At 41.5% G+C, this 27,801-nt stretch overlaps 2 protein-coding genes across 4 annotated transcripts in view; one reads left to right on the top strand and one right to left on the bottom strand.

Moving 5' to 3' along the window:
• The window catches only part of lef1 (lymphoid enhancer-binding factor 1), a 73,401-nt gene extending 52,199 nt beyond the window's left edge, over positions 1-21,202 (top strand). The window contains exons 5-11 of one of the 3 annotated variants that reach the window (XM_061828673.1): positions 914-1,004; positions 1,946-2,065; positions 3,017-3,179; positions 3,974-4,081; positions 8,414-8,456; positions 10,088-10,129; positions 19,620-21,202. In XM_061828673.1, the coding sequence (XP_061684657.1) occupies positions 914-1,004; positions 1,946-2,065; positions 3,017-3,179; positions 3,974-4,081; positions 8,414-8,456; positions 10,088-10,122 (560 nt within the window). In that variant the 3' untranslated portion in view covers positions 10,123-10,129; positions 19,620-21,202. Of the gene's footprint in view, positions 1-913; positions 1,005-1,945; positions 2,066-3,016; positions 3,180-3,973; positions 4,082-5,632; positions 6,080-8,407; positions 8,457-10,087; positions 10,130-19,619 lie in introns of those variants that run through there. The other 2 variants (XM_061828675.1, XM_061828674.1) reach the window with 2 other exon arrangements.
• Positions 21,203-23,072: 1,870 nt separating this feature from the next.
• On the bottom strand, positions 23,073-27,785 carry hadh (hydroxyacyl-CoA dehydrogenase). Its single transcript, XM_061829195.1, has 8 exons — positions 27,561-27,785; positions 26,906-27,034; positions 26,674-26,831; positions 25,960-26,086; positions 25,274-25,363; positions 25,129-25,201; positions 23,346-23,462; positions 23,073-23,270 (listed from the first exon to the last, which is right to left on the bottom strand). The coding sequence occupies exons 1-8, from the start codon at positions 27,675-27,677 to the stop codon at positions 23,152-23,154; spliced, it is 930 nt and encodes a 309-aa protein (XP_061685179.1). The 5' UTR covers positions 27,678-27,785; the 3' UTR covers positions 23,073-23,151.
• Between the last annotated feature and the right edge of the window lie 16 nt (positions 27,786-27,801).

Here is a 27,801-nt window from a genome sequence, read left to right as displayed (position 1 = left end):
GCAGGCACGGGGAGAACATGCAAACTCCACAAAGGCGGGTCCGGGAATGAACCCGGGACCTCAGAACCGTGAGACCAACACTTTACCAGCTGATCCACCGTGCCGCCCGTAGAAATACATGTATAGTTTAAATGCTTTATATAATTATGTCGTTTCCATGTTTTTATGGGGGTGCGTTCGAAAACACAGTGACAAATCATCGTGGGTCAGCTGGTCGGGGCGTTCAAATACCGATTTTCGTTTCGAAAAGCAAAGCAAAAAAAAATGTCAGAATTTTCGTTCGAAAACCGATTTGTATGAAAACAGATACGTTTGAAAACCGAGGTACCACTGTACTTGGAAGAGTTTCACAACTGATTCAGTAAGCCACAGTAATATTAGTTAAATTATTATGTACGTTTAAAATATATGCCTGTAAGTATTGTTATTTTGCTTGTCTACATGTGTTGCGCCACAGTTCATGTTCACCACAACTCAGACGTTATTTGTTAGCCTGTGTAAGGTGGTCTGCATTATTTGTTAGCATTAAGCTAAGTAAACTTTCGTTTGAACTATGCATTTCATACACTACACTGTGTGTAGAATATATAGCGCATGGACACTGTTCACCAAGCAACAACATCGGTGCCGCTTAAGAGAATCTAATATAGCTAGCTAACCCTACAATGTGCATCTAACAAAAATGCAGCTCTTCTTACCCTTTGACAGTAAACATAAACTGGCACTGCTAATAAAGAGCTCAAATTTTCTTTTCTTTCCTTTTTTTGGGGGGGGGGGGCGAAATAATTAGGAGAGACATCATGTCATACATTTTTACATACAGTGTGCACTTTAGTCTAGGAAAAATATGTTAGGTTTCTCTACCATAATTATACTTATTATTATTATTACGTGGCTATTGTTTCTGGTTTAGGAATGTCCAGGCATCATCCGGGACCAGACATGGCCAACTTCTACTCTCTGTCTCCGGGGGGAGTGGGACAGCTCACGCCGCCACTGGGATGGTGAGTCCATCTCCCAAGACTTGGACTTCCTTTTGCGCTAAACGGGCCGTGTAGTTTGGCTGCACAGTGGTTAGCGAGGCCGCCACGCAGTTTCAAGGTTCGGGGCTGAGATCCCGGAGTTTGCGTGTGGGGCGAACATGCAAAATCCACATAGGAAAGTTGAAGCCCAGATTGGAACCCCCAACCTCAAAGCTGTGCGTCACCACATTGTGGCTACTTGACCACCGTGCTGCCAGAAATTATCCGCTGACTTAATTTGTCTGCAAATTATGTTATGTCGCCGAGCTATAGTAACATGTTATTATTTTTTTTTTGTCTTTTTTATGTGAGACAATAGACGTCTTTGATTTAAAATTAAAATTGATTTAAAATTTAAAAATAGTCCATGGACCTCCCAGGCTGAGTAGCATGTCAAGTATTAAAGTTCAGCGAAAATGTCTTTTTCACAGTAAATTAAGTTTTCCAAAACATTAATATAACAGAAATGCAAAACAAAAACAAAACAGTTCCCAGGGTCAGCAGCATCTCTTATGAAGTTAAATGAATAATTCCATGACGTTTACCCACTTTTCAATTGATCGTGAGATGTGTCAAAATGTGGATAATAACGGCGCTGATAATCGGTCCACCCCCGTTATTATATTGTGCCGGTATCCTTGCTACACGTTCCTAAATTGCTCATATTTAATAAGGGATCTTAAATGTGATCAAAGTGGCCTTAAAATGTCATCAATCAGGATTAAATTGTTAAATATCTTCCGCCCACTCTGGAATTTTAGCTATTCTACTCCTGTATTTTAAAAAATATTTGTATGGATAACATGTTTACTAAATCTTTTGAGATAATTCCTGTATCTACTTATCTATCAATCTGTCCATCCATCCGTCCATCCATCCATCCATCCACACCGGCCTTACACTGTTGTTTTTTGACGTCGCAGGTTCTCCCACCACATGGTCCCGGGACCGCCGGGCCCTCACGCCACGGGGATTCCCCACCCGGCCATCGTCAACCCCCAGGTCAAACACGAGCCCCTGCACGAAACCGACATCATGCACATGTGAGTGTGCCCCCTGACCCCCCCCCCACCCCCCCCCACCCCCACCCCCACTTTCACCGCCGCGTCGCTTTCAGATATTGAGCCCGTTTCACTCACAAACTAGCTTTCCCCTTGAAGTGAGCAGCTTATCTATCGGCGAGGGCTCGATAAAGGGGCTCATTTAGCCTGGGGGGGGGATGGCGGTGGTGCGCAAGCGCTAGGCCAGCCCCAGATCCTGGTCCCGGATGATACCGCAACACGCCTGATAGCACCCTGAAGTGGTATTGGCTGATAGCAGCATTATCCACGGCCATCCTGCCGTCTTATTCGAAAGTTTCACCCGAGTGCCACAGACATGAGGGGAAGAGAGAGAGACTCTTTCGGGCCGTCTTTTGTAGAGAAATAACATTACACTAATACCTTGAGATATGAGTTTGATTTATTCCATGGATGGCCAAGCCTGCTAGTTAATTCACTCGTGTCTCAAATCAACTTTCCCCCACGAAAAGAATGAAACCCACCAAAAAAAAACACCCGCAGTATTTGTTGTAATGTGTTTTAAGACAAGAACTAGTATTCGACCGCATTACACTTAATGAAAATATACAGTTATACCATTTAAACGGAATGCAAAGAGTGAAATTGTTGCATTATGAGTTTATGCTTCAATTGACATGGTGCTGCTCCGTGTGGTGTTTCGGCTTTGTCCACCAGGTGGCAGTGAAATATCACAGGAAAAACACAATGTTGCTTCAGAACCATTACCAGAGTGGGAGGGTGACAGGAGTGTGTGACCCTTAACCCCTGACACCTCCAGTACATCTGAGATACTCCTTTTTTTCTGGAATACTCCTAAATGAATAATTCTCCAGATCGTTAATCGTGGAATCCGACATTGCCAAGATGGCGCTCGTGATATCTTTGTGAACTCTTATGTTTACCCTCCGTTTGCGTTTTGGTCCCCCGGCGCAGGAAACCCCAACACGAACAGCGGAAGGAGCAGGAGCCCAAAAGACCGCATATCAAGAAGCCGCTCAACGCCTTCATGCTCTACATGAAAGAGATGCGCGCGAACGTGGTGGCCGAGTGCACGCTGAAGGAGAGCGCCGCCATCAATCAGATTCTAGGACGGCGGGTAGGTGGCGCGCAATCACATACTCTACGTTTTTTTTTTTTTTGGATTGTTGACCCGAGAGTGTTCGGACCACCCGTTTATTTTGACATCATAACCGATCTAGTTTGGAATTGGGCAAGTGTGTTGTTTTTAAGAGTGGAACCGCAGCGGTGTATTAAAATCCTGATTTCTACTCTCGTGTTCTTTGGTCGGTACATTGATTTATTTACTGGAATTTCCGGCCTACAAACCGCAACTTTTTTTCCACACTCAACGCTGCGGTTTATGCGGCGATGCGGCTAATTTGTGCATTTTTTTTCTAACGGCCGCAAGGGGGCACTCGAGCGGAAAAGCTAAGAATGAGACCGGTGGAATATATGTGCCGAGGAAGTGACTTTTACCGGCCCTGTTAGCGCTGCGCGAGTGTGATGCTGCTGTGTTACTGGCGTGTCTCAGTGATATTTATCGGTCCGTTTTATTTTAACTGGCCCTGTTATTATTAGCGCTAGTGTTAGCATTAGCACTAGCTCTAGTGTTAAACTCTTTTTGTGTACCGTCTTTCTTTGTAAATATCTCGTGTTTCAATGTGGGCACTTGTGGCTTTTACACGGGTGGGGCTTATGTATGGACCAATTGGTATTTCCTTTCCAAATGTACTCGGCGAGGCTTGTAACCATGTGCGCTCCGTAGGCCGTGAATTACGATATTTATTTTGGGAGTCTTTTCTATTTAAAGTGAGAAAATTCCCACAAATCCATATAACTGATGACATTTTCTCCCTTTTTTTTTTTTTTTGTTGTTGTTGCTAAAAACAGTGGCATGCGTTATCTCGGGAAGAGCAGGCTAAGTATTATGAGTTAGCCCGCAAGGAACGACAGCTCCACATGCAGCTCTACCCAGGATGGTCTGCCCGAGACAACTATGTAAGTACTAACAGGACAGCTCTGCAGAGGTGCTTGTATGTGAGTGCGCGCAAATGACTCTGTCTGCGTGTGTTGTGCGTATTAAAAAAAAAAAAAAAAAAAACTCTGCCGCCCACAATAAGCCCCTCCCCCGCATGCTTAATGGCCGCCATTTGGGTCGGCTCTTTGTTTCAGACTGATGTGATTGCAGCGTCGAGTTTAGCTTGCTAACGATTGACGTTTCGTGTTGCGATTGAACAAAATACATTTTGTGCACGTGTGCAATTATCGCGGGACGATAATATACGATGTATGAATATACTACGACACTTAGTTTTCTAGATTTCAGGTTGTAATATTGGAAGAATAATGTGCATTTTGTAGGGGAATAAAAGTGGGATATTCTTTAGCTAAAGTGCATATTTTAGAAGAATAACTTGGGTTTATTTTCAAGATTAAGTTTGTAATATTTAATGAATTAATAAATTGAGATAAAACGTGTTTTATAAGGAAAAATGTATTCATTATATAATAATTCCCAAAAATTGTTAATTTAATATATAATCTATCTTAATTAATTAATTACTATATATTAATTTTATATATATACATATATATATATAGGCGTTTTTTTTTTTTTTACCAAGACACCTAGAAGGAATGGCCAATTTAAGTAGTTTCCGTTTAATTGCGTTTTTGCATGTAAAATGCGGGTTTTTGTTTTACATTTTTTTGAACGTGCGGCTCTTCTCCAACGCAACAGTTGCACGTCGCAATTGATGCGTGAAAACCGCACAAGATGCTGCAACGGTTCCGTTTCCACTCTCAACCGACTCGCTCGTGGCAGCGGCCAAGCTCGAAGAACCAATCGTTTCATAAAGTGATTCCGTTCATTACATTTGATGAAAAGATTTGTTCTTTTTGACGAAATTTTGCCGAACGAACTAACACTAGACTACACGTCGGTCATGTGATATGTTACTGAAAATAAGTCTTTAAACAAACAAACAAAATGTCTTGGAAGAACTTCATTTCAAGAGGAAAAAGGCCAAGAAGAAGAGTCTAAGACGAAATGCGTAATCTAAACCGGTCTCTGGTGCATAAAAGGTTGGGGACCGCTGGTTTAGAGGGAAAGAAAGTTGTATACTTTTAGTCATTTTTTCAAATGATATCTTACTATTACTGTGTGAGTGCCTGAGAAAGAGAGAGAGAGAACGAACGAGAGAGCGAGAGAGCACCAGCCCTTATGAAAGTGTGGCTCCGGCACTCACGTTCACTCCACCACCGGCCCGAAAAGAAAAGGAAAAAAAAAAAAGAATTTGAGAGAAAAGAAAAAAAGCGCTTTGTGGTGTTTATCTGCCTCCCCTCGGACATCGACGGCATCCTTCCTCCTTTCCTGCCAGTGCTCCTGCGCCGCCAAACACAAACGCCATGCTGAGAGACATTTCCAAATTGATACGCTATTATACACGGGTATACGTTAAGTCGTGTAATACACTAGTTCGATGAAGAAGTTAGCCACGATGTTGCAAAACTAAATTAAAGTCGTTTCGCCCGACCTTTGTGTTATAGGAGGTGGAAACAGCGGGAGAGACGACGAAAAAAGAAAGGGGGGGCAGGAAATATGCGACAGATTAAAGTCATTAATATTACGGGAATAAAGCAGGAATGACAGTCGTGGGCATTTGCTAAAAATAAATATCATTTTTGAAGTTGTATGTATTCAAGAATAAAGTTGTATATTTTTTGCTCAAAGACAAAATGAAAGAAAAAAATGTTGAAAATGGATGATTTGACTCATAATATTACAAGTGTTTTTATATACGTTTTGTATTGGATTCAAGGTAGTAATACTACAAGAATAAAATTGTATATTTTTTATTTCAAAATTCCATTTATAAATGTATATATTATAAATTTTATAAAAGTATTTCGTATATGAGCAAGATTCAAGTCATAACATGACGAGAATAAAATACGTTTTCAAGAAAAAAGATGTAGTTTTTTGCTCAGAGACATAAATTTAAGAGAAAAAAAATGTTAAAAATGGATGATTAAACTCATAATATAAGTGCTTTTATATACGTTTTGTATTGGATTCAAGGTAGTAATACTATAAGAATAAAATGTATATTTTCAATAAAAAAATTTGAAAACAGAAAGGCTTCAAGAGGAATGATGTAATAAAAATTTATATATATATATATATATATATATATATATATATAGTCATTAAAAACAGTTGTATATTTTAATAAAAATGTATAATTTTAGGAAAAAAGTATTTAATAATTAGTTGCCATATTACAAAAATAGAGTCATATTATTTGAAAAAAAGTTTGACATTTTTCGATTAAAAAAATCAAGTATGAGTCATATTTTTTTGATGAGTTGTAATATCACAATAATGGAGTTGTAAATTCTCGTGAAAAAAGTTGTTTTCGAGATGTAAGTCTTGTATTTATGATTTTTTTTAACTACATTAATAATGTCTAGACTTAATTTGAGAATAATTTACTCTCCTCAATGAAAACATTGTGACTAGAAAAAGTGTTTTTCTTTCAAAAGTCAGTCGATTTCCAAGTGAGCCCAAATTTTCGGCGGATGAAAGTGCCCGGGATGCGAGTCTCTTCAAAACTGGGACTGAACGCAGCTCTCTTTGCACCTTTCAATTATCCATCCATCCTTTTTCTTCGCCGCTCATCCTCACAAGGGCCGCGGGGAGTGCCGGGAGCCTATCCCAGCTGTCAACGTGCAGGAGGCGGGGTGAACCCTGAACTGGTCGCCAGCCAATCGCAGGGCACATGGAGACAAACACTCACAATCGCACCTCGGGGCAATTTAGAGCCTCATTTAAATTATTATTATGCAGTAACTGTGGCCATCTTGTACTAAAATGACAGGACAGAGATTTTATGATGATGATGCTATCAGCACACTTTGCCAACGCAGGTGGTTGGCATGACACCCCCCCCCCCCCCTTCCTCACAAAAAGCGAAAACTCCCGATGAAGGACGTTCTCTTCTCCTCTAGCACCCGCCACCGCGTGTGTGCGTCTCCTCGTTGCTGACAGATTAGCTCATGAATACGTGGATTAGATTAGCAGCAAAAGCAAAAGTGCTGCTCATATTCGAGGAGACCTAAAGAATCTATATAGCTCTATTCTCCCCCCTACATCATCTCCCTTGGGGGGGGGGGGGGGTAAATACTCAGCACCCCTCCGGGAAGAAAACCCAGCCCGGGAGGGGAGCTCGTCATCATCCTGGATGAGCTTTTATGGCAGTGAGCGTTTCTGAATTGCGCTTTGTGCTGACACGTCATTAAGAGGGACTTCAAAGAATGGACGACCATCGTTGCGTGCTAATTGCCAAAAGTACATCAAAATATTAAAACAATTAAATTGTACGCCGTTATTCAATTAATAGCAGGGATAATCGGTAGAGCAATCGATTCCAAAATGACTTGATAGCTGCAGCCCTCGCGTAATCTATCCTTAAATAAAATATAAACAGAAGAAAAATTGTACTACTTTCTTTTTTACTTTTGCAAGGAAAAGGTCATATGTTATGAGTTTTTAATATGCATACCTAACCAAAAAGGTGGAGAAAATTTTGTTTTCATGAAAAAAAGTTACATTTTTAATAAGATTTTGTTTTCATTCTCAAATTAAGAAGATATTTTCCGCAAAAAAATGTGTACGCTTTCCATAAAAAGTCATACATTCCAGATAAAAATGTTTTTACATTTTCAATCAAAAAAAGTCCAGTTATGAAGTGTATGTCATCAACCAAAATGTTTGATGAAAAAAAATGATCTTGTCTGCAAAACAAAAAAGGGAAATAGAAGTTCGCAAAATGTTTATATTTGAAAAACATTGTTTTGACAAAAAATAACCAATTAAAATAATGGGAAAAATAATTTTCCACAAAAAATGTGCACAGTTTGAACAAAGATGTATTTTTAACTTTTATATTAACAAATGAAAAGTCACAAGTTTTCAATTTTGACAAAAAATAACCAATTACTATAATTTGAAAAATAATTTTCCACAAAAAATGTGCACAGTTTGAACAAAGCCGTATTTTCAACTTTTATATTAACAAATAAAAAGTCACAAGTTTTCAAGGAGGAAAAGCAAATATTTGTATGTAGCATGTCTGGGCTAGGAAACGACTTCAGCTTGGCCGTTTTGTGGTCGTCGGCGGCGGGCTTGGCGGCGGAGCGCATGCCGCCGGGGATGTCCGGCAGGGGATGAGTGAACATGGCAGTCAGCAGCAGCCAATCAGAGTGGTCTAGTGAGCGTGAGTGCTGGAGCCACACTTTATGCGTTCCTCTGTATATTTTTAGGGGAAGAAGAAGAAGCGGAAGCGGGAGAAGATCCAGGAGTCGGCCGCAGGTGAGTCGACACCCCCCGCCCCGGACGACCTGCCATCTTGTCCCCGTACGTCACGCCTGCTTTGGGATTAGTCTGACCAACTCGCCTTGACCCGAAAACTTGTTTGTTTGTCGGCCTCGTCGGCGTTCCTCCCCGCTGACCTCGTTTTGGAACACGACACCACCCGAGCAAGTCGCACCACTTATCTCGAGTGCTTTTAAAAAAAAAAAGTAGGCGACACGGTGCATCTGGTTACCTCGTTGGCCTCACAGTTCTGAGGACCGGGGTCCAAGTCCCGGCTCCGACTGTGTGGAGTTTGCATGTTCTCCCCTGTGCCTGCGTGGCTTTTCTCCGGGCACTCCTGTTTCTTCCCACATCCCCCAAAAAATGTAACATTAATTGGACTCTCTAAATTGCCCGTAGGTGTGATTGTGACTGCGCTGTGGTTGGTTGGCAACCAGTTCAGGGTGTACCCCGCCTCCTGCCCGTTGACAGCTGGGATAAGCTCCAGCACTCCTGCAACTCTTGTGAGGACAAGCGGCGAAGAAAGTGGATGGATTATTATTCTTTTTACTGCAGTTTTCCAGTTTTTATTTCTTTGTTTTATAGAGCTCGTGCACATACGTCATAAAATCAGGTGAATTTTTGTTTACGTCGCCATATTGCCGGTCAAGCTAAGCATTGCTCGATGCCAAGTCGGTTGGAGACGACACGGAAATACGTCTCGTAGCACGACGCCCAGAGTCTTGTCAGATACCGTCAGACATTTAGAAGGTGAAAATAAACAAAGGTACGTTGAAAAACTAGATAAACTCGGCATATAGTTGATGTTTTCGCCGATAAGAAATTGGACTGTTAATTCGCTTCCGCTTTTCTTGGACAACCGGATACACACATGGATCGAGTGAGTAAGTCGTCGAAATTTACACCGAAAAGTTTGAAAGCGTATAAATGTCTGGACACATACGAATACTTCGTTGCTGGATCTGTTCTCAATCAGGAACAAATCCCACATAGTGACGGGGAGACAGCTCGTGAACGCGGAAGCGTTTTCGGCTACACGTTAACCTTTGCCGAACTCCATCGATCTTTTCAGCTCGTATTCAATTCTAATCTAAATGTGTCTCGTCTGTTATGACAACCAATACCAAAATAGATCTCGGGTATTGTAAATATTCTCCTCCGGTTCAACGTCCCCCACAACGTCGAGCGGCTCTGTTTGTCCGGCAATATGGCGGCGTGAAAATGGTGACATCACGTGCACGAGCTCTGTAGGACACACACACAAAAAAGATGCTCACTGAGCTGAGGTCTCATGTGACGTCCCACGGAGCAACTATCGGATGTCAGATCAAAACGCGTGCCAGGGAGACGAGAGGCTGAGCTAGCTTTGCTGTTCATCTTTTCTTCTTGCTTTTGAACATATTGTTGCTTTAGCCTTACTTTAAATGGAAACCGGTATTGTATTTTGCGCCTCGACATTTTCCGCGGTTGCATCCCCCCAAAAAGCCAAAGAAAAAGCATACTAAACAAGCATCGATCGACTCGGGGGGTGATGGGGTGTGTGTGTGAGGATCTCCGTCACCGTGTTGCAAATCCTCCACGTTTATTTTATTTGTCCATCTCGTTTTAAAAGATGCCATTTTCTGCAGGTACGGGGCAGAGAATGAAAACGGCGTACATCTGAGAAAATGGTAAGACACCCCCACGCACCTCACGCACCCCACACCTCCCTCTTTTCTTCTATCAGGTCATCACGTAAAGAGCTAAACAGACTAATCCTAAAAAAGGTCCATGGCGTAGTCATTGTGTCCATTAAGATGTGTGTGTGTGTGTGTGTTTATATCTTAAAGGTGGTTTAAAAAAAAAAAAAATCTGTGTTCATCTATTCTGATGAAGAGAACAAGTTAGAGTTATGTTTATTTTTTTTTTTCTTAGTTTCCAACGTCATCCTTGCTCCATATGGTCTACATGTGTTGCGTCTCTTTTTTTTTTAAGCAGACATTTTTTTAGCCTCCTTTTTTTAATGAGCCGCTTTGCCTTAATAAGATTTCACGGTGTCTATTATACGGCCGGGACAAAAGGCGAGATGTATCGATCGGGTCCGTGTCACTAAGTGTCGGTTGGGTTCAAAAAGGACCATTACTTTTACTTACCCGTTTTGTTTGTTTGTTTAAAGAAGATTTTCTTCCTTCTACTTCCCACACTGCAAATTCTGCCGATTAGTAGTTAGCGGATCTGTCTTAAAATCTCTGAAAAATTCTGCAACTAAAAAAAAACATTTTTTTTTTTTTTTACATTTTCAAGGAAAACAATGAATAACTTTTATGTTCTCAACAAAAACATTGCACATTCAATGAAAAACTCAAATATTTTTAAACCAAAGATGCATTTAAAAAAAATGTTTATATTTTCAACAATTTCTGAATTTTTGAATTAACAAAACGTTATTTTCATTAATTGAGGAAAAGCGGTGTTTTCAACAAAATTTTTTTTTTCATTTTCAAGAACAAGTATTCTTTTTTTTTAATGAAAACATTTTGTATTTATTTGAAAGATACTGTCAGGAAATAAAAAAAAAGTCAAGTATTTTTGAACAAAAAATATATTGTTAGGATAAAATAGACATTTGATATATATATATTTTTTTTTGGAGCAAAAATTCTTAGAAAATCTACATTTTTTTTCATTGAATATGTAAAACAAAAATTTTAATATTGGACTTGTATACTTCTTTATCAAGTCTTTTTTCTCCTAAGAAATTTTGCCCCCCCAAAAAGAAATTTTATATATATATATATATATATATATATATATATATATGTATGTATGTATATATATATATATATATATATATATGTATGTATGTATATATATATATAGAGTGAGAGAGAGAGAGAGACAGAGAGAGAGAGAGAGAGAGAGAGAGAGAGACAGAGAGAGAGAGAGAGAGAGAGATATCAAGTTTTATTCTTCTATTTTATCCTGACAATATTGTTTTTTTCAGAGACTTTTTTTATTTTGCTGAGAGTATCTTTCAAATAAATGTAAAGACTTCATAAAGTATACAAGTTCAATATTTAAAAAAAATGTTTACATATTCAATGAAAATAAAATTTTGACAAAAAGTTGGATGTTAACAAAAATGCATTTTTAGAATTATTTTCAGGGGAAAACATTTTGGTAACATAAAAAAAAAAATGGTAAAAAAACACAAACAAAAAGACCCTCCAAAAACTTTTGATTAAAAAACACTGAAACAACAAACAGAACCAAATAAAAAAAAGCTGTTCTTAGCCTTCTGGCCCAGTCAGCCGCGATATGCTCCAGCTCACCCTAATGAGGATGAGTGCCGCGGAAAATGGACGGCTGGCTATTTTACCTCCATGGCGGCATCCTGTTATTCCGCCCCGAAAAGCCGCTCACTTGTGACTAATCTGCTCTCACGTTAAAAAACCGCCACAAAGGTTCTCAACCCCGTTGATCGATTCATGACCCAGTAGCTCCCCAAATTGGGCCGCTTTTTTTTTTTTATCTCTCTTTCCCCCCCCCAACCCCCCACGCCCACCACTTCCTCCTCCTTTCGCCACAGTTGCGCTCAGAAGCCGCTCCGTCTCTGATCCAATAATTAGCGGCGCCTCGCCACCGCGGGACGGACACCTCGCTTGATTCTCGGTGACAGGCCTTCAAGTCGTATGCATAATGCCGAGGATCCTGCCGCGACTCGCCCGTCCCTCAATTTATGCAGATCCCGGCGGAGCCCGATTGAGGTTCGCTCCAGTTAGATACTGTTGAAAAAGAAAAATAATAATAATAATAACACGTTTAGTTTCTTTTCAAGGCCCAAGACATCCGAGGTTGATTTTTGATTTGCTTTCCACGCTATAGTGCAGGGGTGTCAAACTCATTTTTCTGGTGGGCCGCATTGTTCCGGTTTCCCCCAGAGGGCCGTTATGACTGTGGAGCAAAAATACTTAATCATCGCGTCATATTCACGTCATCAATTTATCATCTAGTTTTGGAATCAGAAATCAAGGGTAATGTGTTTTTCCAGCTATTCGCGTTCGGTCACACAAAAATGCTTGTAATATCTCAACTTTATCATTCTTGATATATGCCAATTTGAAATTTTGGTGCAGATTTTTACAAGAATCATGGAAATTGACACTCGAGATTTGACTTTGCGGGCCACATAAAACCAGATCCGAGCCTAGATCTGGCCCCCGGGCCTTGAGTTTGACACCTGTGCTACAGTGTGCCCAGATGACTCTATTAATCTATAATATTAATTCTATTACAATATTGTAAAATGACTGAATGTTTTTTTTTATTCATAAATGGCTAATTTGGTCATTTTTGGCATTATTTAGCAACGCTGGGCAACAATCAGAAGTAAGCTAAAATGGACAAAAATCCTCGCGCAGTTTTTCATTTGTCAAAATCTGTTGGTTATTACAAGAAAATCCACAATGTTTGTGTTATTATAACACAGACAAGTTCTGTTAGCAAAGCAAATTTATTAATATAGCGCATTTCATACACAAGATAACTCAATGCGCTTTACATGATTGTTTGGTACGCTACGATGGACAGCAGTCGGCCATAAAATGAGTTTGTTGTTGTTGTTGTTGTTATTGCTCGCATTAAGATGTCTATGTTGGAATGCAGTCATAATTCCTTTTAATTTGCTAATATTTAGCTTTTCAAGGGACAACAACTTAGTCGTTTTTTGACCAAACTGGACAGGAATCTGACATATTTTTCAAATGCCCAACAGATCCCGATCATCGATGATGATGATGATGGTCCTTTTAAAAAATTATTCTACAGTTTCTTGGTTTCTAATGTAGGAAAGTTATAAGATTTCGTACTGGTCATAAGTTGATTTCATGCGTCATCGATCAAACTGGACAAGGATTGGCCATTTAGTGTGTCGTGTTCTTGCTAGCATTGGTGACATCATTTTTAAGTAATTTTACTTTCGTTATTTTGATCTTGTAAACAAGTTCTGTTACCAATTTAGACATTTTGTGTGGTTGCTAGTATCGGGGGTACTATCATTGTGAAGTGATTTTACTTTCCTTATTTTTATATTGTAAAGAACCTAAGTTTCAAATGTTTATACATTTTCAATGCTAACAGCGTTAGCAATAGCCTGGACAAAAGTCTGCCGCGGGTTTTGACGACCACAACATTAGTTTGGTGTCTTGCTGCTAGCATCGATGATAATGTTCCTTTTGAAAAATATTCACACAGTATTTTCTGTGATAAGAGAGACATATCAAGTAATAGTTTTAAATAGATGGAAGCAAATTTTGTTGCACCATGAAGCAATTTCCCGTTCTTCATTTGTGTTCCGCTTATCAAGTAGCCGAACTTCCGATGACTTTGTCGTTCTGTGTTCCGAGTTTCAGTTCAGTGTGCACCTCCGAGATCGAGCTGAGCGGCGTTTAACATTCAGACGCGGGTGCTTTGTTATCATGAGCGAGTCAAAGCGTGGGACCTCGGCACAGCTGGACGCCACCGCCGTAAATGCGCTTGCGAATGTTTTCGTCTTATGAGGTTTTTTTTTTTTCCCCTACCTCTCAATCACCCGTCGACTCGTGGCTCAGATTCATAAACTTTCTAAGAACGCTCATCTAGCAACGAACCCCGTTGAAGCCTTTTCCAGACCTTAAAATATCTGTCTAACCAACAAAATATGCTCTTTTTTTTTTTTTTTTTTTTTAGTTCTGACTAGTGAAAGTCTAAAAAATGAACATCATAACTGCTGCGTGGGTTTTCTCCGGGCACTCCTCCCACATCCCAAAAACATGCAATAGTAACTGAACACACTAAATTGCCCGTAGGTGTGATTGTGAGTGCGACTGTTGTCCGTCTCCATGTGCACTGCGGTTGGCTGGCAAACAGTTCAGGGTGTACCCCGCCTCCTGCCTGTTGACAGCTGGGAAGCTGCAGCTCCCGCACTCCCAGCGACCCTTGTGAGGATAAGCCGCAAAGAAAATGGATGGACGGATTGATGGATGGATAGCTGTGCATAGCCAATTGCCTTACTGCAATTAGGTCGAATGGGGCCATTTCTGGGTGTTTGTTGATAACTTTCGCTTTGCATTGTAGAGTTTTAGCATGTCGGATCAAAGGTCACTGACATTCATTATGTTGGAGGCATCAAATTCACAATAAGGCAATATCCATCCATTTTTTTGCCCCTTATCCTCACTAGGCTCATAGGGAGTGCTGGAGCCTATCCCAGCTGTCAACAGGCACACCCTGCACTGGTTGCCAGCCAATTGCAGGGCACAAAGAGACGGCAATTTAGAGTGTCCAATTAATGCATGTTTTTGGGATGTGGGAGGAAACCGGAGTGCCCAGAGAAAACCCACATAGGCACGGGGAGAACATGCAAACTCTACACAGGTCGGGCTGGGAATTAAACCCCGGTCCTCAGAACTGTGAGGTCAACGCTCTAAACAGGTGCGGCAACATGCTGCCATCCAAGTCATTGTATTCTCCAATGTCCCAACTTCAGTGCAATCGGTGTTTGTAAACGAGTACTTTCGATTCAACCATTCAGTAGATAGTTGTTTGTTCTGTTGACACGTATGTTCTATATACATACACGATATCGTAGACAATTAGAATCCACGGCGCGGTTTACGTGATCGTCTCGCACCTTCTCTGCCGTTTTTTCTCCTTCCTTTGGGAGGAAGAAAGCATGACAAGGGGCTTCTTGTAAAGCCTCGGCCGTGTTTGTTGACACGCGGCCCGTTGTTTAGACTGCTCCCCTGAGCGCGCTCGCCCGGAGTCACGGGGGCCCCATTGTGAAAGCGCCGCGCTCAACGCCATGAGGGTCTTTATCACGTCTCGAGCGCTTCCTGAGGCCGAGCGGCAGGACCTTATCTGCCGAAGTGGGGGAGGGGACGGGACACAAACACGTTATTTTTCATTCAATTTTTCGACTCGTTAACCCTCTCACCCATCAATTATCCCTCCCGCCGTATTTTGAATGCGTTCAGGGTTTAACGTCAGACACTGCGGCGGCTGTCCGGGGGTCGCCACCCGACGGCTCGCCCGCATCAAGGAGAAAAACGCTGCGAAGAAAACAGCTCGTCCACTGTAGTCACTTGTATATACAGTATGAAAGGCTTTTAAAGTCTACAAAGTTTAGACTCCGTTTTCCTGCCCCCCTCCCTCATCATGTTCACTTTAAAGCGGGACCACAGTGAAGGGGGCCGCTCATTGTTCAGACGCTTTGAACGCGCCGCCGCCGCCCCCGCCCACTCAGACGGAGCTCTGTCGGTGGGGGCGGCACGGTCAGACTCGAGCTGTGCGGGCCCCCCACGAGTCGCCGCATCTGATGTGGCCAGCGCCTCCCATCAGTCACCCCCCCCCCCCCCCACACACACACACACACACACACACACACACACTCCGGCGGCGGTTTCCGGGCAGTTTTTCAGGTTCGAGCCCCTCCTGGCCAGCCTCGTGATGGCATGTTTAAAAATTAGCAAACATTCTTCGGTGAGTGCGGAAAGCAAAGCGGCGTTGGAGAAAGTGCTGAGTTGGGCAAACCCCCCCGCTGGCTGCATTAATGGATCCGCTCATTTGGATTCCTCCATGCTCTAACTTTACTGCCGCTTTTGGGAAGTCCAGTCTGAAATATTTTTTATTCAATATGAGTATTTTCAGAGTTACGGATGGTGTAGTGGTGCGCCACGCCTGCCTTTGGTACGGGCAACGTGGGATCGATTCCCGCTCAGCGATGGTCTCGACGTCTGCCCCGCGACCGACTGGCGACCATTTCAGGGTGTAGTCCGCCTTTCGCCCGAAGCTAGCCGGGATAGGCTCCGGCTTTCCCGCAACCCTTGTGAGGATAAGAGGTTTGGATAATGACATGACATGTTAGTATTTCCCAGTGTAGAGAATTACTGTAATTTGTCCAGCGAGTCGTGTCGGTGGAGGCCTCCCTCCAGACCAATTTGTCTGCCGTGTTTTCCTTTTTAACGGCACCAGAAGAAACGGGCCAGTCAAGCGGTCATTGGGGTTCAAACGCTGATCTAAAAAAAAAAAAAAAAAAGACCGGACAGCGCATACACATCTAGCGGTGTGCGGATTGGTTGAAGCCAGTCGGCTGCCATCTTGGTACTCCCAAAACATGCGGCGGTAATGATTTACAGGTTGGATTATGGTGAGGTTTTTCCTCAGTGTTTGGCATGTAGATTTAAAACTGGTCGTGTGAGCTTGACTTTTTTTTTTTTTTTTTCAGTTCTGGTAACATGAAGGATTTTTAATTCAAAGTTGATAAGGCAAAAACGGCGAAGTGCAAAGGAAAGACATAGAACAGCGTGACGAGCAAGAAACCTTCCATATTAGCTAAGGCCCGATTTCCGTGACATGTTAACCTTTCCCAAAATACGCTGTGAAGCACTATCATCATGACATAGCAAAAAACTAAGCATTTTTTTTTTGTCATAAAAACATAAATTTTTAAGTCAATCAGTTAACCAGATATATTTTTGGAAATAAGGATTCACAATGGCAAAAAACATGGTTAACGCATTGTTCTTTTGTTGACTCTGCAACGTCCTATTTCAGACAGAAAATTTAAACTTGGATTGTATTGCATTAAAGTCAAATTCAATTTTCAGAATTCTGTATTATGAAATTCATCAAAAATTTCACAAAAACTTATCCACTGATGAAGTTTGGGAAAATATTTAGATTGCTTTTTCGCAAAACAAAAAAAAACGTCGGCCAATAAAGACGAAGAGTCAACAGTGAACAACAACTGTAAACAAAACTTTGTTCAAGTGAATTAAGAAAATCAGAAAAAGAAAAAAAAAACAACCTTTACAAACTATCTTTAACAGTGTCAAAGTAAACCTTTCTAACTTACCTGTGGAATGTTTTCTCACAGCCACGAAACCAGCCATTTGTCGCTACACAGGTCAGGATGGTTGTTTTGGGAGTATCAAGATGGCGGATGGTGACTTGGGTGTTGGTGGCCAATGAGCCATCCGGTCTTTTTTTTTTCGTTTTAGATCAGAGGGTTCAAATGGATGCTAAGGGGCGGGCCTTTCCCAGCCGCGGCCCCCTTTGATTGTCCGCGCGGGAGGTTGAAAGCGCTGATTGAGACGCGAGGCCGCCTCCACCCCCCCCACCCCAGTTATCTTAACCTCGCGGTTTGTGTCCCGGGATAGGGATCGCCGTATGTGTGCGTGCGTGCATGAACAGAGGAGGACTTCATTTCCTGGAAAAAAAAAAAACAAAAAAAAAGCCCAGCCAACATTCCTAAGCGTTAATGCAGGCGGGAGGAGGAGGGAAGGGGTCAAGTTGCTCCTGAATCCTGGTGTTTGTGTCGGCTGGACCTTGTGAAGTGTTGGCCCGTTGCCCCCCCCCCTCCCACCCCAGCTCCATGTGTGCACACACACACACACACACTCCGTTCCCGGAGCAGGAAGGCCAGAAGATTGTTTCATGTCTGCGGCGGGTGGGCGGGTGGGTGGGGGGTGGCAAGGTTGCGCTGAGATGAGGGATGGAGGGCGGGGGCCGTGGTCCCTTTAATGCACATGTGGTGATGTTACAGGAAGAAGCTCACTCAAGTATTTATGTCAATGGATCTTTTTTTGGGAGGGGGGGGGGGTGGTCCAAGTCTCTCTTTGACCTCTGCCTTTAGGGAGGGGATTCTATACTTACCAGCTTTTGATGCAGAGCGTTCGTCTACATAATGCCCTTTTTGTATAAAATGGGTCTTTTTACGCAAAAATATATAATTTATTTTTGAAAACTAGATGTATGCATAAATAATTAAATCATTATTAACTAATTAATAAATTGTAATTATAATATATAACTAATTATAATATATATTAATAATAATTACAATTGATTGTATTATAAATATATTAATTAGATTATATTAGTTAAATTAATTGACTATAATTATGTATTAATATACATATATATCATTGATTATAATTAATAATTATTCATTCAATAAAATTACTTTTTTTGTCAAATATAACTTTTCAGAAAAATTTAAAATCCTTTCTTATTACTGCATAACATTTTTCTATATAATGCCCTTTTTGTATAAAATGTGTCTTTCTACACAAAAATATATAATTTATTTTTGAAAACTAAATCCATGAATGCATGACTATTATTTTTATTTTTTATTTTTTCTGGTAAATATAAAAAAATAAACTGACTTTTTTTCTCATATATGACTTTTCAGAAAAATCCATTCCATTACATTTGATAACTTACAATATTTTGGAAGCAATATTAAACTTTTCAAACAAAAATTAACATTATTTAGTTATTTTAGGGTTAAAAAAATAAATTGCACAAATAAGATTGAAAAACTTTTTTATATTACAGCTTCTTTTGATATTTGAGATTCTATATTTTCAGGAAAAAACTTTTTTTAAATATTGTATGAGGAAAAGCTGCATATAGTTTAAGAAATGTTACATTTGTTGTTGTATATTTATTTAGAGTCATACTTTTTTCGTGTGTGTAGAAAGTTGTTCCTGCACTTTTGGGGAAAAAAAGCTTTTTGTCTAAGAAAATAGATGACTATAATCAAGATATAATACATAAGATATAATTAAATTTGACTTCACAAAAATCTACTACATTTTACAACAACTATGAATGACAACATTTTGGGGAGCAATATGAAACTTCTCAAACAGAAATTATTATTTTAGAGTAAAAAAGTTGCACAAATAAGATGATTGAAAAGGTTTTTTTTTATATTACAACTTCATTTATTTGATTTGATTCTAAATTTTCAGGATTTTTTTTTTAATACTGGATGAGGAAAAGGTGGATATTGTTTAAGAAATGTCAGATTTTTCAAGTATATTTTAAATTGTATTATTTATTTGAACAACATTTTTAGAACAGTCAATTTTTGTGTGTGTAGAAAGTTGTTCCCGCACAATTGGGCGGGGGGGGGGGGTGAAAATGTCCAAAAATCTTTTTGTTTTGGAACATTGATGACGACAATCAAGAAAAAGGCAATTTAATTTAAAAAAAAAAAGTAGTGTATTTTCTGCAAAGTACTCATCCGTTGCATGTATTTTCCATTTTTGGTTTCCATGGATACGAACGCTGGGTTTGCCTCGTTTGACGGCGTCAACTGACCGTCCGCTCGTGTCTTCCGCTCACCCGCAGGAGGAAAACGGAGCAACTTTCCCACGTGCGACGCGAAGGCGGCCGCCGCGGGGCCTCTGCTCGAGATGGAGGCCTGCTAAGAAGATTCCACGAAGACCCTCAGTGGATCGATCCCCCCCCCCCCCTACACTTCTCACCTCGGCACCCCCCCCCTTGAAAGCTACACCCGCCCCCTGCTGGAAAGACACTGAACTGAACACGACAATCACTACCGCTCACGTTTTCACTCAAAAGTGTTCACGTGTGTCACTTCCTGTACACACACGCGCACATAAACACATACCACCTGCACACTCCAACTAAGTTATTATAAGTTATTAGTCACCTCTTTGTTCGTTTTCGGGAGGCCGACGGCCCACGACAGATTAATTCCACTTTTAAAAGATACTACCCAATACTACAACGTCTGCGATATTTTTTCCGAGGGTCAACATTCCCGCTCCCCCGCCCCCACCGGAGTCCAGCGACCATTTTAGCGAGGCTCAACATTCCCGCTTTCTTCACTGGAGTCCAGTGACCTTTTTTTGGGGGCGGGGGGGTTCCCGCCCCCTCCTAACAAACGGGCCAATCACCTCTTGTAGATTGCACTAAGGAACATGTGAGGGATCTCATCTCATCTCAATGCTTTTTAATTTTTTTTTTTTTTTAAATAAATTGGACCACTCGCTTGGTCGAAAAGATCAACATTTTCTTGCTTTTTTTTTGTTTTTAATTTTTTGATGTACATTTTTTGTTTTTTATATATATAAATATATATATATAGTGCGATACATTAACATAAGCTTTGAAGCCATTTTGTTTTCCTTTCTCGGGAGGCTTTTTTTTTTATAAATATTTTAAACCCATGCTCTGTGCGTGTGTGTGTGTGTACTTTTTCCCAGGTTCTTTTTTTTTTTTTTTTTTTTCTTGGTCCTTTTTCAGGCGACATGCAACAGTGACTCTTATATTTTATTATTTTAAATCGATGGACAAGCAGACAAATGAAGCAGATCTCTATTTACCCCAGCACTTGGTAGTCTCTCTTCCATTGCAATGGACCTCCCCCCCCCGTAGCAAAATAGTGAGCTCTTCCGTTTGTTTTTTTTGCCATCACAACCACCACGCAAGCATCTCTGTGATATTTTCTCTATTTTACTATTGCTCCGCAACGACCATAATGATGAAATTTATCCCGTGTTGATATGATTTGGGGTCGCTGTCGTCTTGGGAGGAGCGCTTTTGCTTCCCGAGTGGTTGTCTTTGAACAGTTTCCACGTTTCTGTTTTTCTAAAAAAAAAATAAATAAATAAAAAGGCACCATTTGATCACTCGTGTGTGTTGGTAATGGAGGTGTGGAAGTGCGGGATGACAGTTGAACATTTTCAGCAACAGATTTTGTAGATTTTCTGAGGAGGATTCTGATTACCAGTTTTTGATGCATAACGTTCTTCTACATAATGCCCTTTGTGCATAAAATGTGTCTTTTGTCGCAAAAATATGTTTAAGTTCATGAATGCATGACTGTGCTAAAATAAATGTTTCTTTCTGGTAAATATAAAAAATTAGGGTGGATCAACTGGTAAAGTATTGGCCTCACAGTTCTGAGGTCCCGGGTTCAATCCCAGACCCGCCTGTGTGGAGTTTGCATGTTCTCTCCGTGCCTGCGTGGGTTTTCTCCGGGTGGGCACTCTGGTTTCCTCCCACATCCCAAAAACATGCAACATTAATTAGACACTCCAAATTGCCCGTAGGTGTGTTTGTGAGTGTGGCTGTTTGTCTCCATGTGCCCTGCAATTGGCAGGGTGAACCCTGCCTCCTGCCCGTTGACAGCCGGGATAGGCTCCAGCACTCCCCGCGATCCTCGTGAGGATAAGCGGCAAAGAAAATGAATGAATAAAAAAAAGTAGATTATAGATTTTTAAAAAAGGTCCGTTTTTGGTGAAAACGTTCATATTCAGGAGACATTTTTACATTACATTATTATACACCAAAAAAAAAAAAAAAAAAAAAGTCAACTGATGTTTGGCAAAATTCATCCATCCATTTTCTTCGCCGCTTATCCTCACGAGGGTTGCGGGGAGTGCCGGAGCCTATCCCGGCTGTCAACGGGCAGGAGGCGGGGTACACCCTGAACTGGTTCCAAGCCAATCGCAGGGCACATGGAGACAAACAGGCGCACACTCAATCACACCTTGGGGCAAATTGATGTCGCATGTTTTTGGAATGTGGGAGGAAAGCGGAGTGCCCGGAGAAAACCCACGCAAGGCACGGGGAGAACACGCCAACTCCACACAGGCGCGGCCAGGATCGAACCTGGGACCTCAGAACTGTGAGGCCAATGCTTTCTATCTGATCCACCGTGCCGCCCTGTTTGGCAAAATATTTTTGAGAAAAATCTTGAATTTGTAGTTTTGACAAATCAAGCTCTGAGAAAAGAAGATTTTCTTGAAAAATATTTTCTAACAATCCTACGTTTGAGAGAAGTGATAGTCTGTCCTGGAGAAGGAGGCTCGCCATGGTACCACCGCGGCTTTCTCCGTAACGCGCGACTTGCTCAAAATCCTTCTTAGTGAAGTGTTTTGAATATTTTTTATTTACTTATGCAGCGAGCTAGCCTTTAAAACATGGAAGGCATTAACGAAAACAAACTGTTGGAATTTCTCCAGCATTAACCTGTTTGGTTGTGAATCCCCTTAAATCAAAGTATTTTTATAATGTACAGAGATTATAATTTTTTTTTTTTTTCCCTACAAAAATGTACATAACCTTTTACAACAGGCCAGGGTCCGACGACCACTTGGTAAAATGCGTCCTTTTCCCGTAATGTCATCTTCAGTCCGAGACAAGCAGCGTGGGAATGTGTACGTTAGACACTAAATATAATAAATAAATACATAAAAAATTCTGAAAAATATAACATGATGCTAATGGAGCCAATAGACTTAATTCACATTGCATAATCTCCCTTTGTGGGACTTTTGACGACAACTTTGTTTTTTTAAACAAAATCGGGTAAAATATTATTACTTAAAAATTTTTTTAAAAGTTTTGTCACACTTTCTCTCGTAAAACACATTGTGCTGCTCATTTTGGAGTGTGCCCCTTTCCTGTCATAAAATAGACGGATCAATTCCTCTCTTTATCAATAAAAAAATAATTCTTCTTTGGATAGGTTAAAGAATATACCTCTTATATTATCTGCGCGTGTTGCGGCCCCACTTGTGTTCAGATAGCCGTAGCTTAAAAGGCTAACTAAAATAAGCGCCAAAGGAGCTTTCCCGTTCCCGTTTAAAAAAGCAACGCTACCACCTTGCGCTCACTTTAAGAATGGCAGGACAAAAATCTATCTGTTCAAATGCATTACAAAAATGAATCAACTGACAATTGGTAATTGAGTTTTTTTCCCCCTCCTATGTTTGTTTAATCGACTGTTCACATTTAGTTAATAACGCATCTTTCATGCAAACAAACAAAAACAGGCACATTATTTATTCCTCACATTATCACTGATACAAGCTTCGAGTTTAGCAGTCTCCTTCAGTTTTTGTCACCGTTACTTGTACTTGTAGAATCCTTCTCCCGTTTTTTTGCCAAACTTCCCGTCCGCGACCAACTTGTCGAGCAAGGGGCTTGGAGCAAAGAGCGCATTGTTTGGGTCCGCGGCGCTCCAACCTGACCACGACACAAAACCGTTCAACACGAGTCCGGATTCGTCCGCCGTCTTTCGAGCACCCCGTTTGCACTCACCGTCCAAGATGAACTTGGCCGTGTCCAGTCCAACGTAGTCCAGCAGCTCGAAGGGTCCCATTGGGTAACCGGCGCCGAGCTTCATGGCCACGTCGATGTCTTCTTTGGACCCGTGACCTGCAATTACGCACGTGTGACATTCGAGTGTCCGCTGGAGTGAGTGATGTGCGACTTTTGACGTCCAGAATTACGCATATATTAACGAGTTGACTAGAAATAGCGATCCAATCGTAGATCATAAATACAGTGTTTACAGTAGTGATAGAATAAAATTTCGACATCTCATGCGGATGGAAAACACATTTTGAACAGCAATCCCACAAAAGAAACAATGCTATAGATATGACATCTGAATAAATATTACTTTACACCGATTTGACTGGATCGGCCGATAATTGGCATTTTAATGCTGATCGGCTTTTGTCATAATTCGCTGATCTGATCAATGATGTCATTGATTGCCTCAACCAAAGACATTTACCGTCATTACCGGCGTATAAGCCGCGACTTTTTTCACACGCTTTCAACCCTGCGGTTTATGCAGTGATCGGGCTAATTTGTAAATTTTTTCTAACGGCCACAAGGGGGCACTTCAGCGGAAAAGGCAAGAGAGACCGGTGGAATGTACGTGCGAAGGAAGTGACTTTTACCGGTCCGGCCCTTTTAGCGCTCCACTAGCGTATTACTGCCGTGTCTCAATGATTGTTACCAGTATGTTTTTTTTTTTTTTTCTTTTTAAACCAGCCCTGTTAGGGTGGCGCTAGCATCAGCGCGAGTGACGGCGCTAGCATTAGCACAGCAGCACTAGCGTTAAAGTCTGTGTAGAAAAAAAAAATAAAAATAAAAAAAGTAGGCAACTTTTCAAAGTACGTCAAGGGACCAAAAAAACTCCACGCAATTTTTGATAACAGATAATTGACGACTTGTGTATGCTTTGCTAATGAGCATGGCTACGGATGTTTATTAATTTTCTTAATGTCTGGTGTCTTTTGACAAAAGTTCAATATATTTACTGTGGATCTTGCATACTTGTGGTTTGGAACCTGCAGAATCCTCTGTTAGCTGTTTTCACTGCATTTTTTTTTCAAAGTAATTTTTAGATTTATTTTTCTCCATCTGTTTTTGTAAGGAACTGGCCCTTTTAGCGTGGCGCTGGCGTTAGCGCGGGACTAGCATTAGGGTTAAACTGTCTGTGTGTCGTCTTTCTTTGTAAATATCTCGCGTTTCAATGTGGACACTTGCGGCTTTTAAACAGCTGCGCCGTATGTACGTACCAAATAGTATTTCCTTTACAAATGTACTGGGTGAGGCTTATAACCAGGTGCGCTCTGTAGGCCGGGAATTACGGTAAGCCGTGTCGCCGTAGTGCATAGTATATGTGGATCCAAAAGCTAGTTTATTTTTGTATAGTGCTGTTTTTCATGTCTTTCGACATAGTACTGTAAATATCTGACGACCAATAAAGTTATTTAAAAAAAAAAAAAAAAAAAAAAAAAAAAACATCGGAGGCATGGGAGAACAAGACGACGCGTAATGCACGGATCGGACTACCAGACAAATTTGCTCTTTCACGATTGCACGATGTCAGACTACTACAATAAAATCTCGCATTCCGATCCGACCACAACCCATTTTTTTACGATCAGTCCGCTTTATCTTCCATCCAGCTCAAATGCAACCGAATACACTTGGTTACCATGGGGATGACGACATGACCGACTCTATTATAAAAAGAAAATGGGCGGGGTTAGGGAGTTATTGTAAGTAAAGAAGTATTTGGCACCTCTCTCGTGCAGCCGGACGGCCTCCAGCATGTAGGGGACGAGCAGGCGATTCACGATGAATCCGGGCGTGTCCTGGACGGGAAAAGGGGGTGGGGAACGTTACGGTCAAGACGAGAGCTTCGCGACAACATTCGCCGTCCTAACCTTGCAGGCCACGGTGGTTTTGCCCAGCGCACGGCTGAAGTTCATCAGGGAGTCCAGCGTTTCCTGGCTCGTGGACGACGTTCCGATGACCTGGGGGGCGGGGGGGGGGGGGGGATAACTACATCATCCATCTGCCTCCATCTTGGAGGTTGTAAGTGCAACGTTTCATTTGGCGGGAAACATTGAGGCACGTACGGCAACTGTATTTACTCATATAGAGATCAAGGAAGTATTGAGCGTAAGGTGTTGAATATTTTCATTTTAATCAAACAATGAATTGAACAAGTACATTTATTTTTAAAATGATACATTTTAAAAAGGCACACGTGCATTTTGGGAACATTATATTTGGGTTTCTATCATGTTAAGGAAGAAGCGGGTCCCTAGTGAGTAGACACGGGCACATTAAAAATGACAACACTCACGTGGATGTAAAACTATTTGACGCGTTGTATACTGGATTTATACGCATACGCGGTTCTGTCACTTAAAACCCAGAAACGTATTTTGAGCACGAGTGAAAGCTCACGACTGGCAATTGAAATTGGCGATTGCGGGAAAATCAGCAGCTGACTGACGGTCTGCTGTCAACGCGGGCCGCGTCGGCTGCTGAACGTCCACGTCACGGGGTGGATAAACGACATTTTCTTATCGATGACGGCGTGGAACGGAAGCGGGTGCGTTACCTCGACGAGTTTCATCATGGGGACCGGGTTGAAGAAGTGGAGGCCGCCGAAGCGGTCCAGTCTGGAGGTGGCGCTGGCGATGTCGCCGATGGGCAGCGAGGATGTGTTGCTAGCAAAGATGGTGTGTCTGGAGGGGAGAAAAAAAAAAAAAAAAAAAAAATTGTTTTTGACAGTTGCGACACCAACATCGAAACGCAATGAACATACAGTAAAATAAATTACATGGTGTGTAAAAAAATTACAAAAAAAAAATAGTACAGTAGTTGAATTCAAAAAGTGGAATTCAATTATTATATCAAGTCACCACACAGTGAAATATTTTGCAAACATAAGGAGTATTTAGATAATTTTTTTATTTTCTCAGTTTAGACCTTTGGGGCATTATTGAAAGAGCACTACAACTGCGACTAGGTGAGTTTTTCAGAAAATAAAGAGGGGTTGACTTCACAGATTTTTTTTTTTAAACGTACTGTTCCTTATTGGCCCATCATGATTATTTCAACTTATTTCCCAATGGACTGGTCCATGTGCAAAGCTTTGTTTGAGATAGAGATTTTTTTTTTCATCCTTTTTTGGGGAGTTTGAGGGAGAAATCAAACTATTCTACTTATAATTAATGACTTGTTTCAGCTCCAGCTGTCAACACTTGACTAGCTGCTGACGTTTCATTGTGAAAAAAAAAGAAGAAAAAGCGCAACAATAAGCGACGCTTACGCCGGCGCCGCCTTGTCCAGCTGGCTGAAAAGATCCTGCTTGACTTTCAGGTTTTCCACGATGGCCTCCAGAACGAGGTCCGTGCTCTGAACCGCCAAGTTGGCGTCCGTGGCGGTCGACACGCTGCGCAGAACTTTCTCAATGAACGCCTCACCCGCCTGGGAACAAAATATCAATTTTTATCAGGTAGATTGTTCGCATCTCTCCCGTTTTCCGACGATACCCCGCTAACCTCGGGCTTGTCGGCGAACTTTTTCTTGACCACCCTCTTCAAGCTCGCTTCCATGCCATTAACCGCCTTCGTCAAGATGGCGTCAGACGTGTCCACGAGCGTCACCTGGTGGCCAGTTGACGCAGCAACCTACCCAAACAGAAGTTAGCGGGCAAAGAAGAACACGATGAACACACACACGATGAAGGTTTTGTTTTCGTTACTTTTAATAGTGGTTCACTTTTATTGTTTTATAACACCAAAATGAAAGGAGACGAACGCAAGATACACCCCCCACCAGGTGTCTGGCTGTCTTACTAAATGCATACATTAATTTTGATTTCCATTACTATCCCACTGTAAACCTCGAGGTTGATTGTGGCGAAAATAAGCAGGAGGCGACATCTAGTGGTCAGATTTACAGTTGCATTAAGCGAAGCTCGTCCCGTTTGAACTTGGAAAGTTTGTTCATTGAACGATTGAACTTGACGTGAAGTTTGTTCATCGAACAATGTCTTGACATTTCAAGTAGGGCAATTGTTCAACAACCTACATCAATGATGATAGCAAATACCGTTCGTTTTAATTGTACTTTTTCTGTACTCGTGGTGTTCGTTGACGCAACAAGCTCTCGGCGACACTCGGCTAACACGACAAAGCTTCTTTTTCGGCCCACCTGAGCGATTCCCGCACCCATTTGTCCTCCGCCGATGATGACCACATGCTTGACGGCCACACTCCTGAGTGCCGACGAAGAGAAAGCCCTGCACAACCGGTGGCCGAAGTAAGCCATGACGACGAGCGCTAGCTAGCTATCGGCTAACGCAGGACGGCCGGTGGTCACGTGACGCCAAGAATGTCAGACTTTTGACCCATGTTGATGACGTCACGTGACAGGCGGTCACCCAAAGTCGTGG

This window comes from Syngnathoides biaculeatus, chromosome 9 (assembly GCF_019802595.1).
Source record: "Syngnathoides biaculeatus isolate LvHL_M chromosome 9, ASM1980259v1, whole genome shotgun sequence".
Classification (NCBI taxonomy): Eukaryota; Metazoa; Chordata; class Actinopteri; order Syngnathiformes; family Syngnathidae; genus Syngnathoides; species Syngnathoides biaculeatus.
This window is presented reverse-complemented; position numbering and strand designations above follow the sequence as displayed.

What these genes read in the sequence shown, in the direction of transcription:
- hadh (XM_061829195.1), bottom strand. Translation starts at nt 27,677, where the DNA reads ATGGCTTACTTCGGCCACCGGTTGTGCAGGGCTTTCTCTTCGTCGGCA. An exon ending in AGTTCGCCGACAAGCCCGAG is followed by an intron (nt 26,832 to 26,905) that starts GTTAGCGGGGTA and finishes TTTTGTTCCCAG; the next exon opens with GCGGGTGAGGCGTTCATTGA. An exon ending in AAACCACCGTGGCCTGCAAG is followed by an intron (nt 25,202 to 25,273) that starts GTTAGGACGGCG and finishes TTTCCCGTCCAG; the next exon opens with GACACGCCCGGATTCATCGT.